This window comes from Falco punctatus (assembly GCF_963210335.1).
Source record: "Falco punctatus genome assembly, chromosome: 1".
In the NCBI taxonomy this organism is placed as follows: Eukaryota; Metazoa; Chordata; class Aves; order Falconiformes; family Falconidae; genus Falco; species Falco punctatus.
The window spans coordinates 5,190,248-5,216,333 of record NC_137580.1 but is presented as its reverse complement, the minus strand read 5'-3'; the positions used below and the strand labels follow the sequence as shown (position 1 = coordinate 5,216,333).

The window sequence follows — 26,086 nt, the reverse complement described above, 5'->3', positions numbered from 1 at the left end:
AGAAGTGCAAATAAATTATGCAGTCCCTGATGCTGTATTAGCTTTCAGTTCTAGGGAGGGAGAACTATCCCCAACGAATTTGAGGCTGGGGTGGATGTAGTTACTGTTGCTCCACCACACCCCAATGCATCCATCCATGCAAGGACTGGCTTAGGTGAAACACATCCTGCATTTCTCCCCTCTCTCAGCTACAAAATCATCCCTGCACGTCTTTACATTTACCATTACTGCAGACGAACCTACACCTCCTAGAATATCTGCAGTTACAAGTACTGTAAGCACAACTTAAGCCAACTGGTTCTTGTGAAATCTTGTTTGTTTCTTGGAGAGACGCTTAGCGCATTTCTTCACGGTAGTTTAAAAAACTGTAATCTGCACGCCAAAATAGAATTTGTTATCTGCCAAAAAATGACTTTCCCAACACTGTCCAGGCTATTATCTCAAACCTGACCTGCAATAATTAACTTCCAAGCATCTGGGAGGTTAAATTGCTCAGTGATCTGTCTTGTGCTATGCGAAAGCAATACTCATTACACGCAATTAGTCATTACACAATACTTAGTACATATAAATAGAACCACTATTTAGTTTACATTCATTTTTCCCCCTTCAGGAAAAATTAGAGAATGAAAGCCTGCATAAACCACTTTGTTACACTCTCATTTGCACGTGATGCAAATTTTGTGAGAACGCGCCCAGCTTTGAAAGCAACCTGAAAAGCTAAAAGGCTTTGTATGCTCCTATGTAGTCCTTATCCCACTGATAATAAATTGATGTGCAAACAGCTTTTGCTTTTCTGCAACTAATCAAATATCTATAAAAAGGTATCACTGCTTAGAGGCACGACAGCAAGACAATCTGGGTAGTGGGAGAAGGACCTGGTCACACTTTATTGGTCGCATGTTCATTTCCTCTGTAGAAGCTGCATTACCTGGTCCAAGAGCCGCCAGCAAATGCCAAGGAGGAAGTTTGCTCCGACAGTAATATGTAAGGCTAGTAACCTCTAGTTACTAGCTAGTAAGTAAGTAAGTAAGTAAGTAAGTAAGTAAGGCTAGTGACCTCTGCCTTGTTTAGCTGCAGCTATGAATTCCAGCCATGTCGTACTTCAGATGGCGTTTGGGAAAACTTCTCTACAGAGCCCCGCTAACATTACAACAACATGCAAGAAAAGCTAGCTGTACCTTGAGGAGAACGCCAAAGGTGCAAACTCCAAGCGACAGAGGCTCAAAGGTGAAAAGCAAATTACAGGTGCCATCGCCAGTCTGAACGTCTGCCCTGAAGCCTTAGTGGTCTTGGTCTGTCAATGTTAACCTGCCCAAATCTACAACTACCCAGATTCTCTACTGATACCCCAGGGGACTATCAGCTGATAATGGAGATAAAGCTGGACCCCCAAGCTTTGCCACGGGCCACTACTCTGTGACATTAACAGTAAAAAGTTGTCCTCCCGTGACACTGAGCAGCTGTAGTAGGGGTTATCAGCAGATTTCACAGTCTTCTGACAGCAGGCAAAGGGAAGGCTGTGTCATCCTCCCCTGACCCAGGAATGAAAACCAGGAGGACACTGAAATAGGCACAGACTCATCTTCCTTTCTCTGGTCCACCCCACCCTCCACCCCCAGCCTGTCTCCTCATCCCTTGTCCCCACCCTGTTCCTTTCCCTTCCTCTGCTCTCAGGCACAGGTTTCTAGCTTGTTTCTAACTCTTTCCTCAACATTTCATGCCAAGCTCTGTCCTCTGGACCACTCTTCCTTTGTATCTCACTATGGCTCCTAGCCATGTGCTCCATCGTTGGGCTTCCTTTGCCCATTTTGTCTTAATCCCTGCCTCCTTTCTCAAAGTTCAAAGCCCACGTTCTTGTTCCCCAGCCAATCCTCATAACCCTGTAGCTTAGTTTTTCCATAGACCTTTCCATTTGCCTTTCCCTCCTCACAGTAGCTCCCAGTTCCCCATTTCACGCTCCTGGCAGGGCAAGTAGTCTCCAGTCCCCTCAGGTTGCCCACCACTGTCGTGCTGGCCCACCTGCCTACGTACGACAGGTAAGGTTGGACAATGCCCAGCCAGCTCTGCTAGCAGTCCTGCTCCTCAGGGCCCCCATCTGCACTTACTCAAAGCACCCCAGGGGACCCCACCCCACCCCACACTGTCACATCGCTTCAGGCCTGCCATCCCCAGGACGCGAAGAAGGGGGCAGAGGAGAAGGGAAGCGCTTTTGCCCTGCTTGGTACCTCCCTTTCAAATATTCTTCAGCCCTCCAGTGTACAAGGTCTAACTGAGGCTATTCTGAAGCATCTGGACAAGTTTAATGGTTGTAACAAACTCAGTCACAAGGCTTCCTCTAAAATTTTGTGAAACTAGATGGAATTTTAACTGTTCAGTTTCAAGCTCACAGGAATTCCTTTCTGACAAAAAGGCTGAAAATCCCAAACAGCTCCTAAACCTCATACAGCTCATCGCAAAACTGTTTATTACAAAACTCTTCATGCGTGTTTAAAGAAGATACTATTGCATAGATTACCTCAGCAACTGCAACCAATCACCAACTCGTACATCATCCAGGAGCGCTTCACAGATGGGGAAAAATAACAAGAATGTACGTAGCTAACTTCATTGCCATAAATACTAAGGGCTTTCACTCTGACTAATCACACACCTTGAGTCATTTCACTGAAGCCAACAAGTAACTTGTAAAAACAACAAAAAACTCAGTCAGCAAATGATGATTAAAATCCTTTCCCTCAAAGACCAGCAAGTCAAATTCATTGCAATACTAAGGAATCAAATCAAATCAAGGTGGCTGGGTAGCATATTTTAGTGCATATGTTTGCGTGCATCTATTATACACACAAGGATGCATAAAACTGAGCGCTCAGAAGACTGTTCTGTAAAATAGTCTGGGCATCCTGGCCAAGATGAATGCTGTTATTTCCATTCATAATCGAATTGCAATTTTTCAGACAGAATAATCTCAGAGTTTTCATATTAAAATGACAGCAGTTTATGAATCAATTTATGGGCTTTGTCATCTAATGATTCATTTATTTTAAAAGGACCGTATTGATGATTCCTTTCATTGGGTTACACATCACAGTTTATGTCAGTTGCTCCTAACACAAAGTTGGCCTTTTCTTTCATTAATTTCTTCCCCATTGTTGCATTTCCCACTGTTGTTGTTGGAATACAAACAAATACGGAGACTCACCTCAGAGGTATTAGCCTTTTCTTATGACATCAGTGTGTAGGCTGTGCAAAATCGAGGCATCAGTTAGTCACTCGCACCATCTGTGTGGGCCCGGAGAAAGCACGATGTAATCTGTCATATGGTGAGCTTTGTACAAAACAGCAACAATCCATATTCAGCTGTGCAGATGAAATGGATCCCTTGAGGAACTTCGGTTTGCTGGAGTGTGCGCTCGTGGGTGCCAGCGGCTGGGGGTCAGCTCGTCGTAACACAATGAGGGAAAACTTTCTGTTTGTCCAGACATGAATCGGGAGGGTGGTGGCAGGCAGTTTCACAGACTAGAGTTTTCTAGCCAGACTGTGGTGGTATTAAGTAGCACTTTAAAATTTCAGAGCCAACATCCTTTCTCATTTTCAGTGATGTAAGAAAATTTGCTCTGGGATGACTTGAATACAAGAAAGGAGAAAGTGATGAAATCATTCCTCTTAGGTTTTTACTTCCCACGGGAGTAAACCCATTGTTTTCTCTGGCCTCTCTGAAGCTACCTCGATGTTGTTTGTTCAAAGCTGGGAAGGCAAGGGTCTGCCTTGCAAAGGAAAAGGTTAAATGCATAGTTAGCAGCTCTCCCAAAGCCTCCCTGTGTAGAGGTGTGTGGCAGGAGTGCACAGGATATATCCCCAGGCTACCTCACCTATTTGGTTGGAATTTCGGATAACATCGCTTTTTACTCACCCCCCTCAAATAGCACCTCTCCACTGACTTACTTCTTTAGCAGTCATCTCTAGATTTTATTTTTAGTGCATACAGATAACAATTACATGAAGATACAGCTACATTTTTACCTAGAGGCACTTGCATGTTCCCAAGAAAAGTCCACAAGAACCTTTATGGCCCTACATCAAATTACTTCAGCTTGTGCTGAACAGAATTCCTGTAATAGGTGTTTTCACTAAATAGGTGTCTTGCCACAATCCCTACAGTTACAGATACTGTAAAATAATGACACCAATGCCACACCAACTACTTCATGTTTATAAAAGATATCTGTGGAGATGACTTTCAAGGACAATTATTTATTCCAACCTCCTTTTCTCAATGATACCAAGTAACCCAAAAGGCATTATTAGTTGCTGAGCAATGGTTCTCCTTTCTTGCTTATGTACTGCTCACTACTTTTCTTTTTGAGTGTGTTTTTTTTTTTTTTTAATGTAAAGAACTGTGCTACTTATTTTCAGATTAAGAATATGATCTCATGCACAACTTTATTATCGGGCATAATTATTTTTACGGAACACTGGTTATAGTCCTAGTGGCTAAATCACCAGAGAGATAGAGATGAGCATAAATATTTTTCCCAGCTGTGGCTGAGAAATGGAGAGCAGAACAGAGCAGCAGAGAGCTGTGATCTTTAGCAAACAAGACTCCAAAATTTTGAGGGAGGAGAATGCAATCTGTCGCCTCATCCCAACAGCCACCAGAAGGGGAAGACCAAGCTTTCTACTTTATTAGCAAGTTAAATAAAAGAACAGAACAAACAAGAACGGATAGAAAAGTGAACCTGCTGAGTACAGCCCAAAGACATTTAGTTAGGAAAGCCAGAAAAGAGCCTTTCCTTATGCTTTTTCTGTAACCACTAGAGCCAACCCTTTTCATGTTTTGCTGCATCTAACAGCGTGTGCTCTTGTCTGGTTTCTGGGAGAAATCTCCATGCTCCATAAAGGCAATCAGATGAGAGTGTAAAGTATCATAACAAAGCTCTCAGGAGCTAGGGGTAGGAGAGCAGGAAAAAATATATATGGGAAGAAGTGAAAAATGCAATATAAGGAATGAGTTACTGTCAAAGAATGTTTTCTCCAGAGCCTGTAACAAAGTTAGGATAATCGTGTAACAAAAACCTGTGATTTTATTACACAACTAGCTCAACTATTATTTTGAACTGATTCCACATTTAGTGCAGCCCAGCCAGTGTAACATAACTGCCAGACATACACAATTAGTGAGTGTTTTCATGAGTCAATTAGACCCATTTTGGGAGCTCTGTTTAACGCTTTTTTTTCAAACTTAGGGGATGATTGCAATTGAATTTATTTCATTAGAGTTGTTAGCTTGATGACAAGCCTCTTTAAATCAAACCTTTTCTGTTGTTCCTCCTTACACTCTTACCTTCAATACCCTGAGCATAACTTTCTACAGAAATCAGTATTTTAGGGTATCTCCATTTTGCTTACTATTTTTAAACAGTTGATTCCCAGAAAACCTCTCCCATGCTCTCCCAGTTAAGCACCAATAAAGCATCTCAAACTCGATGTCATTTAGGTGACTGGATGTCACCCTACGACTGGAGCCAATTCAGGCCTTGATCCAAATCCCTTAAAAATCCATCCAAGACGTTCACCTGAGCATGGCAGACATTGGTTTGAAGACCTTTGATTTCCCAGCCAGTTCTCACAAGAAGTCCTGGCCCTGTGCATCACATATGTGAAACTGCTTTGGTGTAGGACATGCGGTAAGGACAAGTGAATAAATATGTGACAAATATAATGAAGAAGCAATTTGTGTTTAAAAAAAAAAAGTCAGCATCATTTGTAGTTTTATCCAGTTATTTTTTAAGCAACTGTACTTAGCAGATGGAAGTACTTTTCTGAAAAGAAGAAGAAAAAGAAATTTTATGAAGGAGTGAACAAATGCTTTTTGGTTGCCACATGCCCAGGACACAACACCAAATTCATAGCACTCTAAGAAAGAAGCTGCCACATGTGTATTACTGTATCACGTCTTAGGAGATGACAGAGGTGAATAGTTTTGGTTGTTAAAATCACCAAAGTGGGCTACCTTTGTTCTTCCACTCACATATAAAACAGATCAGCGCTGAATACACTATTTTTATTTCAGTCTCTTTATGTCAACTTTGTGTACTGTCTTTAAAAAAAAGATTATGCATATACTGCAATGTTTGGATTACTACCATGTGGGATAATTGAAACCACAATAACATTACCTCTCAGATGCAAGTCTTTTTTCCAGGATGGTTACAGGCAAGAAAGGCAAGTCAGCTGTAAGCAATAAGATGAAATGACTGGAACAAACTGAATGCAATTAGCTTAGTAGACTGAATGGAACTGGCCAGAATTCAGGTGTGGTACAAATGAGTATAAACAAAGAGTTGCATTTGCTTACCTCATGACTGAATTTGATCTATTGATCTTAGCATATGAAAAGCAGTGGTACTGGGAGTAATTTAACTGTAATTCCTGCTCTCTTGTAGTTAACTAAACTGTCATTGGCTTCAACCTGCAGAAGATAAAGCTCTGAATGGTTAGGAATTTCCTGACTTAAAAGCTGTATCTTCAACAGGTTACAAAGCAGAGACAGGGCAGAGAGGTCTGATCCCAACTGCCTTTAAAAGAAAAAAACAAGTATCAGTAAGACATTTGCTATGAAACTTCAGTGGAATCAGGATTAAGGACGCAGGCAACAGGAGAAAAATAACGTGTAATGAAATAACACCGTACTGTTCCAGGCTAGTATAAGAAAATTCTACTATAGTGTGCTTCTGGCGTTTTAAGACAGACCAACCAAAACTTGTTGGGGAAAAAAAAACAACCTTACAAATATGTAGGACTATGAAACAGCATTCAAAATCAGCGCAATTCAGAGGAGGGTTACACATAGCAAACAAGTGATGTTCGTATGTTGAAATGCATGAGACGTGCTTTCTTTCACTGGAACGCATTTTATGATTTTCACATCAATCTATTCTCACTAGAAATGACTCCATCTTCACTGGCCATAAAGCATAATCTCACAACATTACTTCTTTTTAAGGCAAATAATTTGTCATAAAGAAGAAAAGAGTAACTGTTCTTAGACATAGCACCTGTTGCTAGCCTTTTCCCAGGATGCAGCTGCCATTTGCACAGCAGTTGTACTGCTCTATAGGTTAGGGTAAAGATACAGCCCTAATTTTTTTATCCCCCCCCCCCCGCTTTGGTGCACTATTGCCCTTGTTAATTTTCAATTCACAGTTGTTAGAGACAGAACAGATTTTTTTTTTTATTCCAGGGGCTACAGCCACAGCCCATGGAAAGCAGAAGCAAGCAAAAGTCTTTTGGTACACCCAATTCCTTCCCCAAGACAGACATACATAATTTTTTCAGATGAGACATAACCCAGCAAACCACAAAACAAACCCCCCCCAAAATAATATCTTTTTTTAAGTGTATGACACAATGGAGGAAAGAGGGTAAATTCCAGATAGCTCAGCATGTTTTCCTGGATCGTCTCTTACGTAACCCCCCAAATTCAGTATCGCAACAGCCTGCTGGGAGCAGAGGAGAGTGGGTCAGGAGCTCATTGACAATACCAGGCTCGTGCACATACACACACAGCCACCACACACACAAGGCAACAAGAATTAGCTAGTCCACTGCAAATGTCAGCCAATTTATGTAATATCCTTTTACTCAGCATTTCTTATTCACTGGAAAGTGAAAAATCTCAATAAACAGTCTCTGAAGAATTGAAAGTGGGGGAAGTTAGTTGGATTCATAGTCTCTCTCCAGTCACTGCTGTTGCTGGCTGCTTGATATGTTACTTCAGTTAAATAACCAGTTAACAAGGCAACATTTATTTCATAAGACTCACCAATGCAACCGGTGTTAACAAGTTCTAATTGTTATTAACAGCAGCTGTCATTTTAAGTTGACTAAGCGCAACAGGACTGGGCTGCCGCTGTTCACGTTGTCCTGTGAGGCTCACAGAAGACTTCCTCCAGAATCCAGTTTGTCCAGAGAACAGTTTTTCAGATGGTAGAGAGCCAGGAAGTACAGACCAGATGACAGCAGTGCTAAGACTTGCTGATTTAATACACCTAGGAAACAAAGAAAGAGCTGAGAAGTGGGAGGAGAGTATGGAGATGAACAGGCTGGATATAAAGAATACCAATGATTTCCCCAGCCATCCTTCCTAGTAAAGAAATACACCGGTGGTATATTTATACCACCTTGAAACAGGACTAAGAACCTCACCTGTTCATTGCTTCAGAATTACATATTTGGCAGATCACAAAATACAACCTTTGTCACCGCACTACATTACTTTTCTATTTTTATTTTTAAACTACTTCCTGTCAGAGCTCCAATTCCTGTTCTTTCTAGGAGAGTGAACAGTAATAAGCTATTATGAATGTTGCAGCTTTTTTAAAACTAGAAAGGAAAGAGAAAGAAAGTAGATTTTCTACTTACCACAAAACAGAAGACATTTCAAGTTAAGGAGCTTACAATCAGAAACAAAAGCCGTTATGATCAAAGTAAAGCTTACAATGCACATCAGACAGAATTCTGAAATTAATCACATCCCTTGAAAGGTATTGAAAAATTAAGAAAAAAATAGGGTTAAAGTTCCAGAACCAAGTACAGAAATTCTCAATAAAATACGTGGTCTCTACTTCTATGACAGTGTCATAAAGGAAAAACGAAGCATCTAATCAGCAAGCACAAAAGCTTGAATTTTAATATTTGCTACTGTACTTGTGTTTACCATGGACACCAACATCCACAGAAAACTCACCTGATGAGCCTTCCCTTAAAGGCCATTGGTTTATGCTCCTCTTCAAAGCACAAAATTTAGTTTTTCCTACTCAAAACGTCTTAGTAACCAATTTAGGATTATTTATATGAGCAAGAGGGTTTTGGTTTTGTTTTTTAATTATGAAGGTTCCAAAAACTGTGTAATGTTTGGTGCACCATTTTGTACTTGAATGGTCAAACTATTTTCTTGCAGCTATTTTGAACCTCCATGATAAAGTAATCTGTTTATTAGTCTTATGATTAATCTGATCTATATAAAGAACTTTTATTCTGGAGAGTTTTGTTTGTTTTATTATAGTCATCTTCAATTCCAATTGAATACTTCTGGATTTGATGGAGAAAGATCTATTTAACATGGATCTAACCTCTAAAACTGAAGGTAACATTACTCTGTGAAAGACAGAGGCATGCACAGAAAATTAAAAAATAAGTCTGGTTTACATGAAAAAAAAGTTCAGTAATAATCTTAAACATTATGTCAGCATCCATTTCATTTATTTACAAGACTGAAGTTCTTTTTCTGACTTTTCTTTTTTAGTAACTAAAGTTTCCATTTGTTACTCTTGATCCTCCTGGAAATACAACAGTAAACTATAACATAAGTAGTTATTACAAATACTTAAGATGACTTTGCTGAAAGATTACTTACCTCAAGCATGTCCCAAGAGCCACCTGATCCAATTTGGCTTAAGGGTTGTGTCAAACATTAAATGCAAAATGTTCCTTCAGATAAAAGATAGAGGGTATGTTACCAAAATACCTACAGGAAATGAGAAAGTATTAGAGACTGTTCTAGTTTAAGTGTGAAAAGATTACATCTCAACATATCATTGTCAATGACCCTTTATTTAAACAAGTCTTGTTGATATGACCCGAACATACGATTTTCCAGAACAGGAGGCACATTTATACATGTCGTAAACGTAGAGTATCATTACATGCCATTACGTAGTACCTCTAAAAAACCCAGTAAGCTGCAGACTTGCTCAAAATCCTCCTGAATTCAGTCTCTTTTGACTGAAATACGGACTTGAGCAATGCCTGATTAGGTGCTCCCTCCGAACCCCCACTCATAGACAGCATGCAGACACCACAGACCTTGCAGTATGCAGGAAGATAGGCAGTAATTTCTACAACTGAGATTATCATGATCCTCTACCACAAAGAAACAAGCAGAAGTCTGCTAGATTTTTATTTTATTTTCAAGTTGGAATTTGTTTTATTTAGAGATGTTTAATTTATAATTATATCATGCTGGCTGAATGCTTAGCTGTGTTATGGCACGCTGCCCAGAGATCCTCATGGATGCAGCTTTTAACAATTTGTGTTTCACAGATGGTCTGTATTTGCCTTTTGCCTTTTTTTTTTTTTTTTTAATGGCAAGATTTAAAAATGAAAAGAAAAAGCAATAACAACAGTGGAGCAGTTTTAGACTTTAAATGGTTACTTGTCTCCAGAATTTCTTGTGGAACTGAGTTGCCTCAGATTAATGTAAAATCTGCAACGTACGTATCATATCAATCTCTTAAGTATAGTTTGAAATATTAGGAATATGTAATGCCTTCAGAATTATGTCTGATGTAATGGTATGAGATTATCTGTTGTAATTGAGACTACAAAACCTCTCATAAAGGAATTGCCTTTTATTGTTAGTCTGCTGTAGTGCAGCAGGTCGTTGCTGCCACAAACACACCTGCAAGGCAATGAGCAGATATTCATAGTTACAGTAAAGTACAAAACCTTTAAAGACCTACCTCCAGGTAAGCTTACTTGGTTAACAAAAGATAGGCAATGCTGGAAAACTGGAAAAATGTGAATGGGGATTTTCTCCCTGAAAGGGAAGAATGACAACACATCCTTCCCCAGAGCAGTTCTTTCTGAGACTGCAGCACAGCCTGTAGGCAGTTAGTTCCCTATAGCGCACACTGCAGACCTCATAGACAATGCAGGAGTTTGAGAAGGTCATGTTTTCCATGGGTATCCCAAATATCAACTGTCGCCAACCCTGGGTAATCAACTTCCTAAAAAAAAACAACAAACCAAAACAGAAGCAACAAAAAAACTGACTCATGATATTCTACGGCCTGGCTTACACGTTAAATCAAGGAGCTAGCCCCATCCACTGCTGGTACTGGCCTCCAGGCAAGGCCACACAGTGACTCTGTCTTACATCCACTTCATTTTCAGTGACACTTCTTTTACAGGACTGAAAACTCCTAAGTGATTGCAGCAAATCACAAGTAGCCCTAGTTCTTCTCAGAAGCAAACACTGGAATCTTGATCCCAAATACTTCATATCTGAGGATGTTGTGGGGTTTGGCTTCAAGTCCCTCACTTTCTTGCCAATTTCACATGTGATTCAAAACCAAGTTCATTTTCTGATCTGTTGCAGTCATTCTCACAAGACATTGTTAGAAGCAGAATACAGAGGGGATAAGAAGAAAGTAAGTTGGAAGAATTTCTGGAGCTGGCACATCCAAAAGGATTTAAGAGGCTAGATCAGATGATGAGGCCATCATCGTTATATTAATCCCTTCCTTCCATGCACAGTTTGGAGGCCTAGGAGGAATTCTCTCTTGCCTGCATTTTTAATACTAAAAGCTGCTTATGTAGAGATGGCCTCTGCTGTAGAAGATAATGTGTGACTGTCTTGTCATTAATGAACATGAAATTATCAGCTAATAAAAATGGTGATACAGTAAAGCAATACAGGAATAAATCCTAGACCACTGACAACTCCTTCCCAGAAGCTAAATTTCAGTGGGACTTTTGTTATTGTTCTCAACAGACTGCAAAGAGAAACTCAGGCTGTAATCAGCGGTGGTTTCAAGGCAAATAAAAAGGAATAAATGCCACAAAGAATCCTTCTTAGGCTGCTGGCAACAGCACAGCTAAAAAATTAGCCTCTGCTTGTGACGTTCAAACAGATGGGTGCCACCCAGGTGGAACAGATGACACATGAAACAACAGTCTCTCACTCCGTCATATTTGACCCCAAAAGAATGACAAAGCCCATATTTAAGGAAGAAATTACTGTGATCTGCTACGCATATTATGGAAATCATCCCATGTGCATTTAGAGACATAGATACAGAACCTACTGTGTGATATAAGGGATTTATTTACATTAATTTAACCTACAGGCATTATGAAAAGGTAAGTCTGTAGCTGAGCTTCCAACACAAAATAAAACCTTTTTGATGTGTCTGTAAAGCAGATACTTTGTTGCACACAAGAGGAGGGAAGATTATAATTGGTTCAATTTAAAAACAAAAGAGAAGTAAAGTGCAGTGAAAGAAAAGCAACAGGCGAAGTCACCTCAGCAGATTTACTGTGCTTCTCTCTTTATGAGGAGGTATTGGCAGAGCAACCCACGTAGGATTAAAAAAAAAAAAAAAAAAAAAAAAAAAAAAAAAAAATTTACAACTGCTGCATGCATGGGGAAGACTAGCCCCATGTTACTGTGGGTCCCACAGTTCAGAGATAAACATAGAGCCTGATAGCTGATCAGGCTATTTATCTAATTATTATTAGTGGCACAGTACAGAGTATTTTGCTGAATGAGGACCCTTACTGGGCCAGATTCTGGCTTGCAAGACTGCTCTGGGGAACTGAGCCATCCCAGTGGGCTGACAACCAGCCTCCTGGGGGTGACCCAGAGGAGAACCTCAGCACGATGCTGACCTTGTGAGAAGATTTGCTGTGTAGCACCATACAGGTCTTAGAGGGTAAGTGACATTTAAAACAAAGCTGGATTGGTTCAGTTCGAAACAGATTTAAACCCAGTGAAATTCCGGAGATGTCAAGCCAGGTAACTTGTGAAGTATTTTCTCCTCAAGAAATTTGAGTTCTTTTCAGATAAATATTTGAACTAAAGCAGGTAGGTTTTCATCTATTTAGGATTCCTGCTGAAAGCAATGAAATTGTAAACAAACGAAGGCAAAATAAAGTATAAATCTATTCTAAAGGAAGCATAATTAAAAGCACTTTATTTTTACAGCCCACAGTAAAAACACTCAATAGCTAAAAACATTAGCTGTTTTTCAAAGCTCGAACATTTCAAAAAGACTGTTTTTCACTCAATATCACAAGAGGGAAACAACCGAGACCAAAATAATGTCTCACAGATTTTATTTTATGTATGAATCAACTAGTCTAAAGGAAATACTACCTTCTTTGACTAGAAGCGTGGAAGAGTTCAAGGATACAGTATGTATTTTTAAAGAAAAACCTAATACACATGTTTGGAAAGGAAAAGGACAAGACTTAAGCTCCTGGCACTATTTGCAGACATCCACAGACATTTTGAATAGAGGTATTCTTCTGGGGGCTCTCACCTTGTCTGAAGGTTTTGTACTTGTTCCAGGTCTTGCACTGTTTATTACATTTTAGAAAGTCAAGTTATTCTTTCCTATTGCACTCCAAACTAGAACATTACTCTTGCTAATTTTGGGGACTCGAGCAAATAGAGAAGGGGAAGAGCCAGACACGGATGAAAGCATAATTCTAAAAAAGCAATTTAAGTTTCCACTTTAAAAAAAACCCAAAAACCAACAATCAAAAAAACCCCAACAAAACCAAAGAGAAGAGGTAAGGATTCTCCTCGAACTTGCAGCATTAAGGTTTGTTCATTTTCTGCTTGCGATATTAAAACTATTGCTATCAAAAATGCCCGACCCAGCACTTTATCACATCAGCAATACAGGAAACACGACAAGGGGCGACTTCTTACAGTTTTGCCAGACCGAGACGAATAAACAGAGATCCAACAGTAGAGATTAATAATAAAGCCAAAAATAAAGAGATCATATGTAAAGTATACAATTGCAGATTATAAGGAATTCTTTAAAAGATATATTAAAAAGTAGTGAAACTCAACACACACACACCCCCCCATTATACTGCAGTCTCATTTCATTTCCAGAGTATTAAAAAAGATGACATTCATTCCATCCTGCCAGTATGCATGTAGAAGAACCATTCTGCTCTACTGAGTTTGCACTATATGTTGTACGACTACTAGCAGCTCTACTCGGCACACTGTAACTGCTGTGGTTTGATCTTCGCCCTGTATTCCAAAAAAGAGCTACTGTGCTCATTGTCAAGGTTTACTACCACCCTCCTAGGACAAGGCAATTCTTGATGTTATCCTTACAGCGTGCAGACTTGTGAGAATTTTGTATAGCCAAGGAATGCAGGAGGCTTTTAGACAAATTCCATCAGCTTTATCAGGTTTGCAGATCAAGGAAATTTCTTTCAAGATGAAGAAACCAAATCTTAAGTAACATCAAACATTCTTCCATTACTACAGTAATTGTGATTCCTATGCGTTATCCAAGGCCTCATTTTGTTACACACTCTATGAACAGAGTAAAGAGTTTCTTCTCTATACAGAATTTGCAGTTTTAGAGATAACAAACAGAGCTGGGTATGACTGTCTCCAAAGCTGACTGTTCTCCCTAAGTGACATTCCCTGAAGGAGACATCCTTAACTACTAGGGATGCTGGGCTCTTAATCCTCATCAAATTCTGCCGTGGAAAGGATGGCTCAACCTACTGCATCTCTGAAACACATTTTTTCCAGGTCATCATTAAGTACTCAATTGCTATTAGAACTTTAATTAGAGGCTCATTCAAGAAAGAGTGGCTTTTAATGAAGATTGTACCCATCAGCATTAGCAAGCCCTGATTTTATGTTTCTTTCCACTAAGAAAAGATCAAAAAGACACCCTTTTCCAGTATTCAGAAGAGTGAGTAAGGACAATAGCACTTTTGCAGCAATCTGTTTATTAGGGACCAAGCCTTTTAACTCCCCAAAGCAATGGACACTTCACTGACTTTTTAATGAAAAGGGGATTGGTTCCTGTATTAATTCATACCGAAGATGATTTCCTTCTTCAGTCTTCCACTCTGGTCCCCTGAGAATAACAAATCAGCAAAATAATATCTTGTCACACATGCTCATCACTAAAAGAATCTGTAAATTCTCATTCAAGAATGGAATTTGTGGTAGTGGCTCAAAGCAACACATAGAAATAAAACAGCTCAACTGGCCTTTTAAAAGAAAATTGAATAAATAACAAATCCTATTTTAACTTGTTAGCTGAGAGACTGATGTAAGCATTTGAGGGAGGGCAGGGAATGGAACATTTTATTTGTATAATGCCTCTTCACATCATGGCCACATGTTAAATGCAAAGTATCACACCGTAGGGCAGTCTAAAGTTCTATTTTACAGGTAAGCAAACACAGTTAATTAAAGCAGCACCTCTTGGCACAGACCGAAGTCACATACTTTTAAATCAGCCACTGTATTTTGGAAGACCTTTCTACAGTAGTTTAAGAATAAGTCTGTTTAATGATCTGACTTGAACAATTAAGAGACACTGGAATCACCAATTTTAATACATTTCCCCCAGCTTCTCCTGGCTCTGAAACTCACCTCTTCTTCCACAGTTGCACTGGCCTTGTTAATGGTTGAGAGAGGAATCTCGAAAGCTGGAGGTCCTCCTCAAGCTCTGTTGGGGAACAGTCCCAAATATCCATCACTGGAGCTAAGATTTGAAAGCTGTTCCCACATTAGCCACAGCAACTCCATATATAGTAATTACTGATCCGACATTTAGCAATTCTGTTGAGATTATTTACAACGCTTCTCTGAGATGTCAAATACTTCAAAAATACAAGCTAGAATAATTGCATAGAATAATTGCAGGGTCACTCATAAAACCATTTCTTGAGTTAACCACCTGGCAGTTCAGATAAACAAAGAAAGATTTGGTCGTCATTTCCAGTAAAGCTCTCTTACTGCCAATTAAATCTATGTTTCCTGGCTTCTGGCAGCCATTAACATAGCGTCACAGATAAATGGCTCCAGAAAACAAGTATCCTTGAACTAGAGGAACTGGAATGATATGCTTGGGATGGTTATTTAAACAGTGCTTACATAAACTAAGGGATGAAGGGCAGGGAGAAGTGAGGTACTGAGCACTGCCCCTTACCTTGAGCAAGGTATCACTGTAAGGAATCAGACATTATACCAATATGGAATTATACACATAGAATTGTGTTCACAACTGCTTCCCCTAAAACAGTATCTGCATAAATATGCGTATCTTTGAGCTGCAACCCACAGACAGAACTACAAATGCAGGGAGCACCAAATGAAATACAGGAATGAATATCCAAAACAAGACATAATTCCTTTCAATTTAGTGGAGGGGTTGTCCCATTACAAGACTGTTCTTGGGCAAAATTAGGATTTACCGATAATACTTATTCTGAAAAAGGAGGTATTTTGATGGTTTTCTTTGAAGCAAGCAGAAGGTGAACAGATTAACTGCCCTAGTTCAGGACTGTATGACTAGACTTCAGGTTCCTATTGCTAACTAAGAAACTGTGTCTGCTCTGCTCTAGAATGTGTATATATATGTAGATATACAAGTAAAATTTATTTTATGCAAGTCCTTTGAAGTTATTTTGGCTCCCCAGTACTAACAAATAGGGGGGTTCTGTTGTTCGTTTTTGTTTTGAAGTCAGTGAAAACAGCGACTCAGATTACACCTTGGAAATAAATCAGTTCACCAACTCTGTTATTTTCAGTCATCTCTCCAAATCTGCAACACTGGTTAACTATCTGGTCTCACAATACAGTGGACAAAAGTTGTGAATAGAACGAAACCCCGGTCTACTGATTTGAGCTGAAATAAAAGACAGTCAAGGTCCAATCTTCCTATTATTCTAAATAAAAATGGCCTGCTATCTTTTATACTCTTGCAATAATTAAAACACAATCCTATTGTTTGGAGTAGCACTTAGTCCCCAAGGAAATATTTCCTTTCCGTCTAAACACATTTTTACATTTGTTTTGATTCTCTGCCAGGCAGGGAACCCAAATACAGGCCTTGGTTTCCCCCTTCCCATAAGCTCTTTCACAATCTGCACATCATCATGGCCCAGCCGTTCCTTCCACTGTTCTGAAAAGCATGCAAGCATTCCTCCCGAGCATGTCTCACCATGGGAACACGGAGCTGCTCGGAATGGTGCTGGTGAACCTGGCGCTGGATTGAATGTGACATGAAACCACTTCCCAAGGGCCACTGGGGGCCCGATGCGGAGGGAGAAGTTGGGGAAGCACCTCTTCCCTGACCTCCCCTTGCCCCTCCCTGAATTGCGTGTGACAGTGAGGCCCTGTCACTCCCCCCTCTCCCGCTCCCAACCACTGCAGCCAGCACTGAAGCCTGTACAGGTTCTCTACACGTTCCCCATTTCAGCAACTGCTCTCTAGACCACCAGAGCCGCTCGACAGTGTTTCTATCTGTAAATCCATGCATTAACAAATTCGCTGATCACTCTTCTGCATGGCCTTGCTGAACCATCCAGCTGTTATGTACTGTCCCTCCCCAAGGCTGCTCAGGCTGCTCCTTGTCACATCCTCTGTAGGGATTCAGTGCTCTGAGCTCAAACGCACTAATGCAAAGGAGAAGGTGAACACTGTGGCCAACACTTGGGCCACAGAGATCACACATTAGTCAGTCTCCAGGAAGCTTCACTGTGACTACTTTACACTAACAATTTCTTCAAGTAGCAAAAGCTTGAAACAGCCTTCTAAGAAAAACTGCCTTTTCAGAAGCCACCCAAGTACTCAACGCTGCAGACATGTGGCTATTAACTTCATTTTTGTTCCTCTGCTAAATCTTGACACGCATGCTGCAGCCTGGAAAAGGGAGTGCACCCCAGACATTGCTCCCTCTGATTACACGCTTCTGTCTAGTCCCTGCTGTGCCTGCAAGTGTTGCAAACTTGTTTGTAAGGACCTGCAGAAGGTTCCATCCCACTCAGGTTATGTTCTCAAAGATTACTGTAATGCACATCACACACTTCCAGCTCTGCTAGCCACCATGGAATACAGAGTCCAGAATTTGCAAAATGTGCATAGATGGACAGCCACAAATGCTAACTGCATCTTTCAAAACAGAAAGAACAGCAAAAAATAACAAAAGTTTTCAGGAACACAATGCAACAAACTGAATCCCAGTACTCACAGTGAACCATCACTGAAATGCAGCTAAAGACACCACTGTGGGTGTTTTCAGAAGTCTAAGGAAATGGATATTACTAACAGAATAAACATAGGAAGCCAAAATAGATGGGTTAGTGTGTTCTCTTTTTCCTTCCACTATTTAGGATCAAACCCAGTCTCTAGTTTGTGCACATACCTGAACTGTTTTCACTTTCCCCTCAACTGTGCTGAAATTATCCCTGTGGATATTAGCTCTTGGAGCAACGTTATCTACAAAGAAAAAGCCCTTTAAAACTGCAGATCTATTCTACTGGGTTAACACATTGTCTTGAAAGAAAAGGGTCTTTGTCCTGCAGCTGTGACAGAATTTAGTCAGTTATTTATTTTTCCAACTTCGTGTCAAGCTGTGCTCTAGGTATATGGGTATGGGATTGATCTCAAAAGGTTTACTGATCTATGGAGAGAGAAATAAAACTGGCATATACTCTCTCTGCTTCAAAGTGCTATCAGCAAGTTACACTTCTAGAAGTGACTTTGAGGAAAGTACTGTAGAAACAGCAGTACTGTTGGTCACATTCTGGAAATTACCAAAAGCTAAGAAGTTTAGCTGAACCCCTAAAGTAAAGAATTAACGTAAAGAAGTTGTGCAAGGGACAGAGCAAACGTATCACTGTGCCAACGTTTGAACACCCTGCCATACTCTGGTCCCCTCAAAGAGCAAAAAATACCTCATGAAGCCCGTGGGTTTGATACAAAACCAACATTTATAATCAGTCAGTACCAGATACCTGTTTTATATTAGCTGTAGAAAAACAACTGAACAATTTAATACTTCCTGTCAATTTGCCTTATACAAATTGTAAGGGGCTTGTAATAAGTCTCCATTAAAGGTTCTCCCAAAAGTGCCTGTTGCGCACAGCAATCCTGGCAACACTGCGGGCTCCAACAACAGCAAGCACGTCCCTGAAGCAGCTGCTCGGTCACATTTGAGTATGGCACTATAACATAGCAGGGTGTGGTGGAGTATAAACATGAAAAAAAGATTTTAAAAAAATTTCAATCATGATACATTTCATTCATTACCCGTTACAGTCGGTGCAACTCCCGTAGATGTCCTGCCCAAGCTGGTTATGGGAAGAAGGTCGGCTCTTGAAGCTGGCTGCAAGAAACTGCTACTCTGATCCACTGCAGAGAGCAGGAAACTGTCAGTGGGCAAGCCACATGCTGAGAACATTTGTTCTAAAACAAACACGGGCAGGAACAAATCAAGAAGTTCAAAAGGAAATAGAGGTTAGGCAGCTTCCACACACAAGACACCAGAGCAAGCTTGTTTCTTATTAAATTAGATAATGCAACTACTAACTCCACCTGGAGACACTTTTGGGGAGCCTAGGAGTGCTTGGAGAGTATAGAAGATATATGAAAGACCTAATTTATAGCTGCTGGTGTTATTTCACATTGTTCAAAAATATTTTTGTGTGAGTTTGCATCAGTTTCCCAAAGTAACATAGCAAAAGGCAATTTCTACTCTCACTAACTGCAGAGCCCAATGCATGGAAAGGGTACATGCTGGACAAGTGATGTTTCTAAGCTAAAGAGCAAACCATGCTGTTCCTCCTGAGTGAGGAGCACACGACAGCAGGCAGATTTTTGAAATGTTGAATCCTCTAAAAAAAATTCCACTCTGCTCCCCATACTTGAATCTTTCCCAGGATAACTGAAGTGGAGGTAGTGCAGCCCAGAAGAGCATCCCAAATAGTCTGCTTCCCTATCTGCCCACCAAGCCATTCCAAACCATCCTGGCTCCATAAAAACCAAAACCAGCTATCGGTGACCCCAGGCTGTCTGGCTCAGAGAGGTTCAGTTTTGCCTGTGCTGGAAAACACCCAGCTCCCCACTTGGGTGGGTAAAGGGCAGGGCAGCCAGCGTACAGCGAGCAAAGGAGCGGGCAGCCAGGGTGGCAGAGCTCACTGTTGGGATAGCTGGTGCAGCAAGCAGACACCTGCCAGGCTGGTGCGTGCCCCCGGAGCACCTGCTGCGAGCACCAGTCACACACAATCCCTCTCTCTAAATACATGCACACAGTTAATTTATTCTTACTTCAGTTTTTCCACATGAGAATTTAGAGAGAAGATCCAAAGGGAAGAGAGTGAGCCATACCAGAACCCATCTGAGACACAGCCTCATCCCCCCTTCCTTTACTCTTTCTTTACCCATTGTGCTGTAGCAAGGCAAATAAACTAATTAATCCTCTGATGAACCTAATAGGTCACTTTGCAGTAGACATAAGCCTTGAGGAAAACCCTACAACTGAGACTTCCTTCTGCCTTTGGGATTCAAGTTAACATCTTTGCACAGGGACAAAGAAGTTTTTCCTCAAATACTGAAAAGAAATGCAAGAAAAGCCGACAGACTTCCCAGCGTCTGGGGAACCAGACAGCATGTACCCTAAGTACAGAGAACTGGGCTTTGCAACAAACAACAAACCCCCTTCCAGTAACCCCGATGTAGTTCCTGCACTGTAAGCTCTAGAGGTATACAGCTAGGAAAGCAACTTCAACAGTGCAACTAAAACACACCTCACCGGTTTCTTGCTAGCTAGTGCTCTGTAGCACATTCCTAATTCTAATACTTGTGGGCCAGAATTTGCAAGAAGGCTGTGCTCTCTGGGCTAATCCAGTTTGGGATGAGAGTCTTGTTATAATTAAGAACTCTACTACATTTCAGTGATGGACCAGAGGCCTACAAATTTGGCCTTATAAATATTAAATAAAATAGCATCAGCCCTAAACAGGAGGAGGGAGCTGGGAAGGATGATGTTGGGATACCAGGGAGAAACGAGGCACCTGGCTAGCACAGGGTTTCAGCAGGGAGTGAGATGCTACCTACCCCTTGGGACAATCCCTTCCCTAAATTCTCTGCCATTTTCCAATTTGCCAGGCACGTCAAATGTAAAAGCTTAGCTCTTCCATCACATCATACTCTGCACAAACAGCCTTTGTATACCCTAGGAGGAGTCGCTGCCTGGGAGAAGCTGGAATCGCCCATGGCTGTTGCAATCATTCCCTGCGCTGAGAGCCACGGTAGACATGCACAGGACCTCCACTCTATGTTGCAAAGAGATTTAAGAGATTTGAAGCTGAGGAAGCCACACAAATACATTGAATTTCACACTGCAGAAGTGTGCCTTGAAGGTAGCATGCATGTTAATCTTCTATGCATATCAATGCAAATAATTTTAAGTAATCCAGGATACAACATCTAGCTAGTTTAGAAAACTTTCCATTTTGTTGGCCTGTAGAAAAGCAAGTGTTAAATAATCAAGATACAAGGTCTGACAGCTTTTCAGAAAACCTCCGCATCACAATATTTAAATATATCATTATGTGCTTTTTAAAAGCCTGATTGGAAAAATTACATCATTTTGGATTTTCTCAACATTTGGTGTGTCAGCTCTCAGTGTCTAAAAGCCCTATAAATAGATGTTTGGACCACCTCAATGCAATTCATGTATGCAGTTTTTCCATAATCCACTTAACTCTATTATTCAAATAAAGTGCAACTGGATCTTTTCTTGGGAACAGGGGTTATGCAATGCTCAGTACTGGAGGTTCAAGAAAAACAGTATAAAGCCAAACATGAGCTGAAACCACTTGCAGAGCAGCAGACTTTGTTTATATTTATTTATATGCTGTGTTTCCATTTCTTTCTCACCTAACAGCCGCTAGCTCATTTTACCGCTTTTGATCTACCAACCTTTTTCACTCTCATGTCTTAGTACACCAAGAGTGTGGCCAAGCAGTTAAACATCAATTGCCAACTGATTAACAATGAAAATCTAATTGCAGGATGATCAAAACTTTAACATAACTAGATCCCTATGCTGCTAGGAACTACTGTTTCAAATTAAAATTATAAACACCTACAGTACTGATGAGACTGCCAAAATCCACTGAATTCTGGAGTTTGTTAGAGAACCAAAATATTAACAGTTTCAGGTCAGAGATGCCTAAATACTATAAGCATAGCTGTCTACACACAAAAAAGTTTTTCTCTCCTATTTCTAAAAGGCAACTGCTATTCCCTTAACCTCCTTAAGAGTCCTCCAGTTACATGCAAGTAGAATACAAACATAAAAATATGCAATTCAGCAATGAGAACTTTGAATGAAACCTTTGAAAATATACTGTATAACACTACTTTAACACACACATACGTATATGTATCTAAATCATATTTGGGGATGAATTTCATCATCTGTGTCTTTCTTTTCCTTGTATGCTGAATATATTGATCATACACCTACTGTGAACCACTTGGGTAAACAGCTCTATGAAAGATCTGAGTTTATAATTTGATACTAGCACAGAAGAAAGCTCCGGGATAAAATGCATTTAGATAAGATTCTTGTCTTCATAAAAATAAAGTTAGGGCTTCTGGTCACTTCAACACTCAAAAGCTGCTTCTAATGATCCCAATTCTTAGCTTTCACCACAGCCAAGCAGCCAGCAGCACCAGCCATCCCAACTAGTAAGTGCTTAACCAGAATACTGCCAGCCATTAGCATTTTAACGAGAAAGTTCTAAGAGCAAGAATCTGCTTTAGTATCACCATTTCCTTTCTTTTTCCATTCTGTTTTCATTCACTTTAAGTGTGATACACAGTGCCAAGTTCAGAAAAAACCTCTCCATAATTACACACGCCTTTCTTGCAACAAAGTGCTAATTCTCCATGGCTCTGCTTTCGAATTTTAAGTGCTGAAACACTGTAAGAATGCCTTGCATCAATCATCGTGATAGATTAGTTTTCAGTTTTTAGCCAACAGCTGAAGCATAGAACAATATTTTCCCTTCTGCAAAGATAACTGAAAGAACCCAAAGGAAATAATCTAAAAATCCAACTCACAATGTAAAATAAAACTTTGTGTAGGGATACATCCAGTTTATAACACCAAAAGAGAGGATTCAGCCTGCATTTATGTCAAAATGAGAGAAATTCCTACAGATATATATTTGAAAATAAATCTATGGCCCATATAAATATGCAAAAGTAGAATCTACTAATACAATCTCTTAGCATAAAATGTAACTCACAAATGACTGCAAGTTTAACTTTTACATTTGCAATGTACAGAAAGAGCAAGAAATTAAAAATTGTTATATATATTATTTCATTTAACACAAGTATGCCGATGTTATATAAGAAATCCCTACTCTTTAGAAGACATTAAAAGACATTCAACAAGAAAAATTTACAGAACAAACACCTTATATAGACAGCACATGTTCAGAACATAAGCATATCCAGGGTATCAAACTTCTCTCCAACTAGACTTGACATGTATGCACCTGCCCAGTGCTCCTCATTATAATGAAAAAAAAGAACTGCACATCTGCTCTGCTAAATAAGATGGGAGAAGTCAGTTTGACTGGATTAATCTGTCCACACAGACAGTAGTTAGAAACGCACGGCTGGGGTTAGAGGTAAACTCACAAGTCATTTTTGTTTGTTATTTAACTCCCATTTCTAGAAATGATGTGTCTTATCTACCTTGTGACTATCTCACATTCTGATTTTCGCTGTTATATTCTAACGTCATAATCACATCTAGATGTTTGCTTTATAAATGATGAAGAAATGTACGTTGCACCTGGACTTCTTCCACTGACTCATGGACTTATAAAGCCTGCAAGTCCTATAAAAACATATATTCATTTGACATATGTGAGTTCAATAACTGATTCTTTTTGGGACCTGTGATAATTTCAGCATCTGTTTGAAGCACTAGTAGCACCAAGTCTAGAGCTCTCCGCCATGCCTCAATCTTGGCTGTAACATTATCATAAACCTTTAAACCCTCTCCGTGGTCAGCAAAAGGACCAGAACCACCCCTAAGCAGATCACCTCTTCCAAATTCTTTCAGTATATATGCTAAGGGAGAGCCACAGTCAGCTGCTTTTTTGAGGTGATGATCAACTGAGGTACATGCTTCCAACTCCGACGCAGCTTTTGCAGTGTTACACATAACCACTGAAAGATACTGCTTCCAGCCGCTTGCTAATGCTTGGAGCACAACTGATTTATACTCTGTCACAGATGCCGCCAGCCAAGAATTATGAAACTCGTTCACAGCATTTTTATTTGCTGTCTGTAAAGGTTGTTCTGCAAGCATCTGAATGTGGCTAAGGCACAAGAGCTCCACTGCACCACCACCAAGAAAAACCTTCTTATCATTTAAAGCGTGATGGAGCCGATACACTGAAGTCCAGAACGCATCTTCAATAAGCTGCATCTTTGAAGTGACAGTAGAGGTAAGCACGGCTGTGAGCATGGGAATTCCTCGCACTTTTATCCTGACTGGCACAAGCTCACCCAGATCCATTGCACGCCCATCGCAGGCCTTCCACAGCTCCACTTGGGCCCCGCTGCCCACACAAGCAGCATTCAGCTGGGTGAGGTATGTCACTGGCTGGGCGCGGGTGACCTCCCCAAAGACAGACAACACATTCCGAGACACAGAACCGATTACCAATATACTGTTCGCTATGCATCTTTCCATTAAGTTTTCGCACACATTTCCTTTGACCAAGACCAAGTTTACTTCAAAGCTTATCAGAATATCTAACATACTGCTTAGCCACAAGGCTCCTGCTCTGCCTTCCTGTAGGCTAGGATGCTCCAATATAGTCCTTACGTTACGCGGTCTGTTAAAGCCTAAGTGACGATATTGTTCAGTTAGGTCTCCATCCATTAGCAGAATCCGAAGAGGTTTGTCTTCAAAGTATTTGATAACAGCAGCTTGTTCTGGTGATACTAATGTGACAAAGCCTGGGGAGACACAAGAATAGTTTTCAGGGAGGCCCTGTAAACAGCATGTCACAATTTCTGCAGTATTAAACTGCAAAGAGCCACTGCATTCTGCTCTTTCTCGCTGATAAGCAACAATGCTTTGTAGCAGTTTCAAGCTAGTTTGATTTCCATGGCTCAAAGCCATTGCCAGGTGTCCTAAACCGTAACATTCACATGGATCTGCTGAAGGTCCTGAAAGGCATCCCTGAGAATTACCCTGCTGACTTGAAAACCAACTTTTTCCTTGAGTGCTGAAGTATCTGCTATGAGTTAACTTTTGTTTGTTACAGCTGGATGCGATACCACCACTTCCAGAAATCACAGACATACTTTTGCCACCCGCTGGTTTGACAAGAGGACCTACCGAACCAAAGCCGGCCAAAGGTGAAACCAGGTGCTTGTTAAGATTACAACAATCTTCTTGATGGGAACAAGGATTTACTTCTTCTGGTGCAGAAATATCTTTCTGAAAATACAGGAGAATCTGAGGATTCAGAAGGTTGTCGCATCCACTTTGGCAAGTTTTGCTTTTAAAAGCATTTGGCCTAACATTGCTAGAACACAGTTCTTCATTTACATCACGTATTGATATTTGAAGACACTGGACTCTCTCACAGCAAGAACTCAAGCCCTCAGACATCACAGATACTATTGCTGAAACAGGAACATTCTGCTGAAGGCACTCCACTACGGCATTGCTCCAGGCACCAGCAAGAAACAACAGGGTACTCATCCCAGTCTTAAACTCCTTGTTTTGTGCCTGAATGGTTTCATTAAGCAGCTGTCCAGCAGCACTGGTTAAATCCAAACTTTCAAGCAGTCTAACAGCAGAACAAATCAATGTGCTTTCATTGGTACTTTCATCCACGATGAATTTGCATGATTTCATTGGCCCCAATAATGTTCTTCCAGCTAATGCTAAGGATGAGAGCTGCTGAAGTCCGATATGTCTTCTTGCATTGACATCCCTGAAAGCCATGGGCAGCAGGCAGCATCTGTGAACAGAACACAAACTTATTCCCCCATCCTCAGAGTGCTCCACAGCACGTATCACCAAAGAATTAATTTAAATCTAACACTGAACACAGCAGTTCTTCATCCTGTGCACTTACTATGAGACACTGATGCACATAGTTGCTGAAATCACGCATTGCTAAAATACCATGGAATTTTTTTCTTGCTGGCACAGATGCTGTTAATTCCAGTGGCTTCTTAAACATGAAGCAGTACAGATTGTATAGAGCTACCATTTCTCTTCTGACGTGTTATCTGGAATCTCAGTTATTTGCCTTACTTAGAGCAAAAGTTCAGTAGAGCAGAATGGACAATTGTGTGCAGAACAGAAGTGCTCTGTAGAAGTCCATCTTGTTACCAATAGTTATGCCAATGACTTTAACCTTCAAATCTGGAAAAGCATAATCAAACTTATTTCAGTCCAATTCTATT

At 40.4% G+C, this 26,086-nt stretch overlaps 1 protein-coding gene across 1 annotated transcript in view; it reads right to left on the bottom strand.

Moving 5' to 3' along the window:
- Positions 1–4,354: 4,354 nt before the first annotated feature.
- BBS12 (Bardet-Biedl syndrome 12) overlaps positions 4,355–26,086 on the bottom strand; it is a 32,627-nt gene continuing 10,895 nt past the window's right edge. The window contains 3 exon segments of the mRNA XM_080373817.1: positions 4,355–8,051; positions 9,419–9,529; positions 14,649–25,635. Of these exon segments, the coding sequence (XP_080229943.1) occupies positions 23,487–25,635 (2,149 nt within the window). The 3' untranslated portion in view covers positions 4,355–8,051; positions 9,419–9,529; positions 14,649–23,486.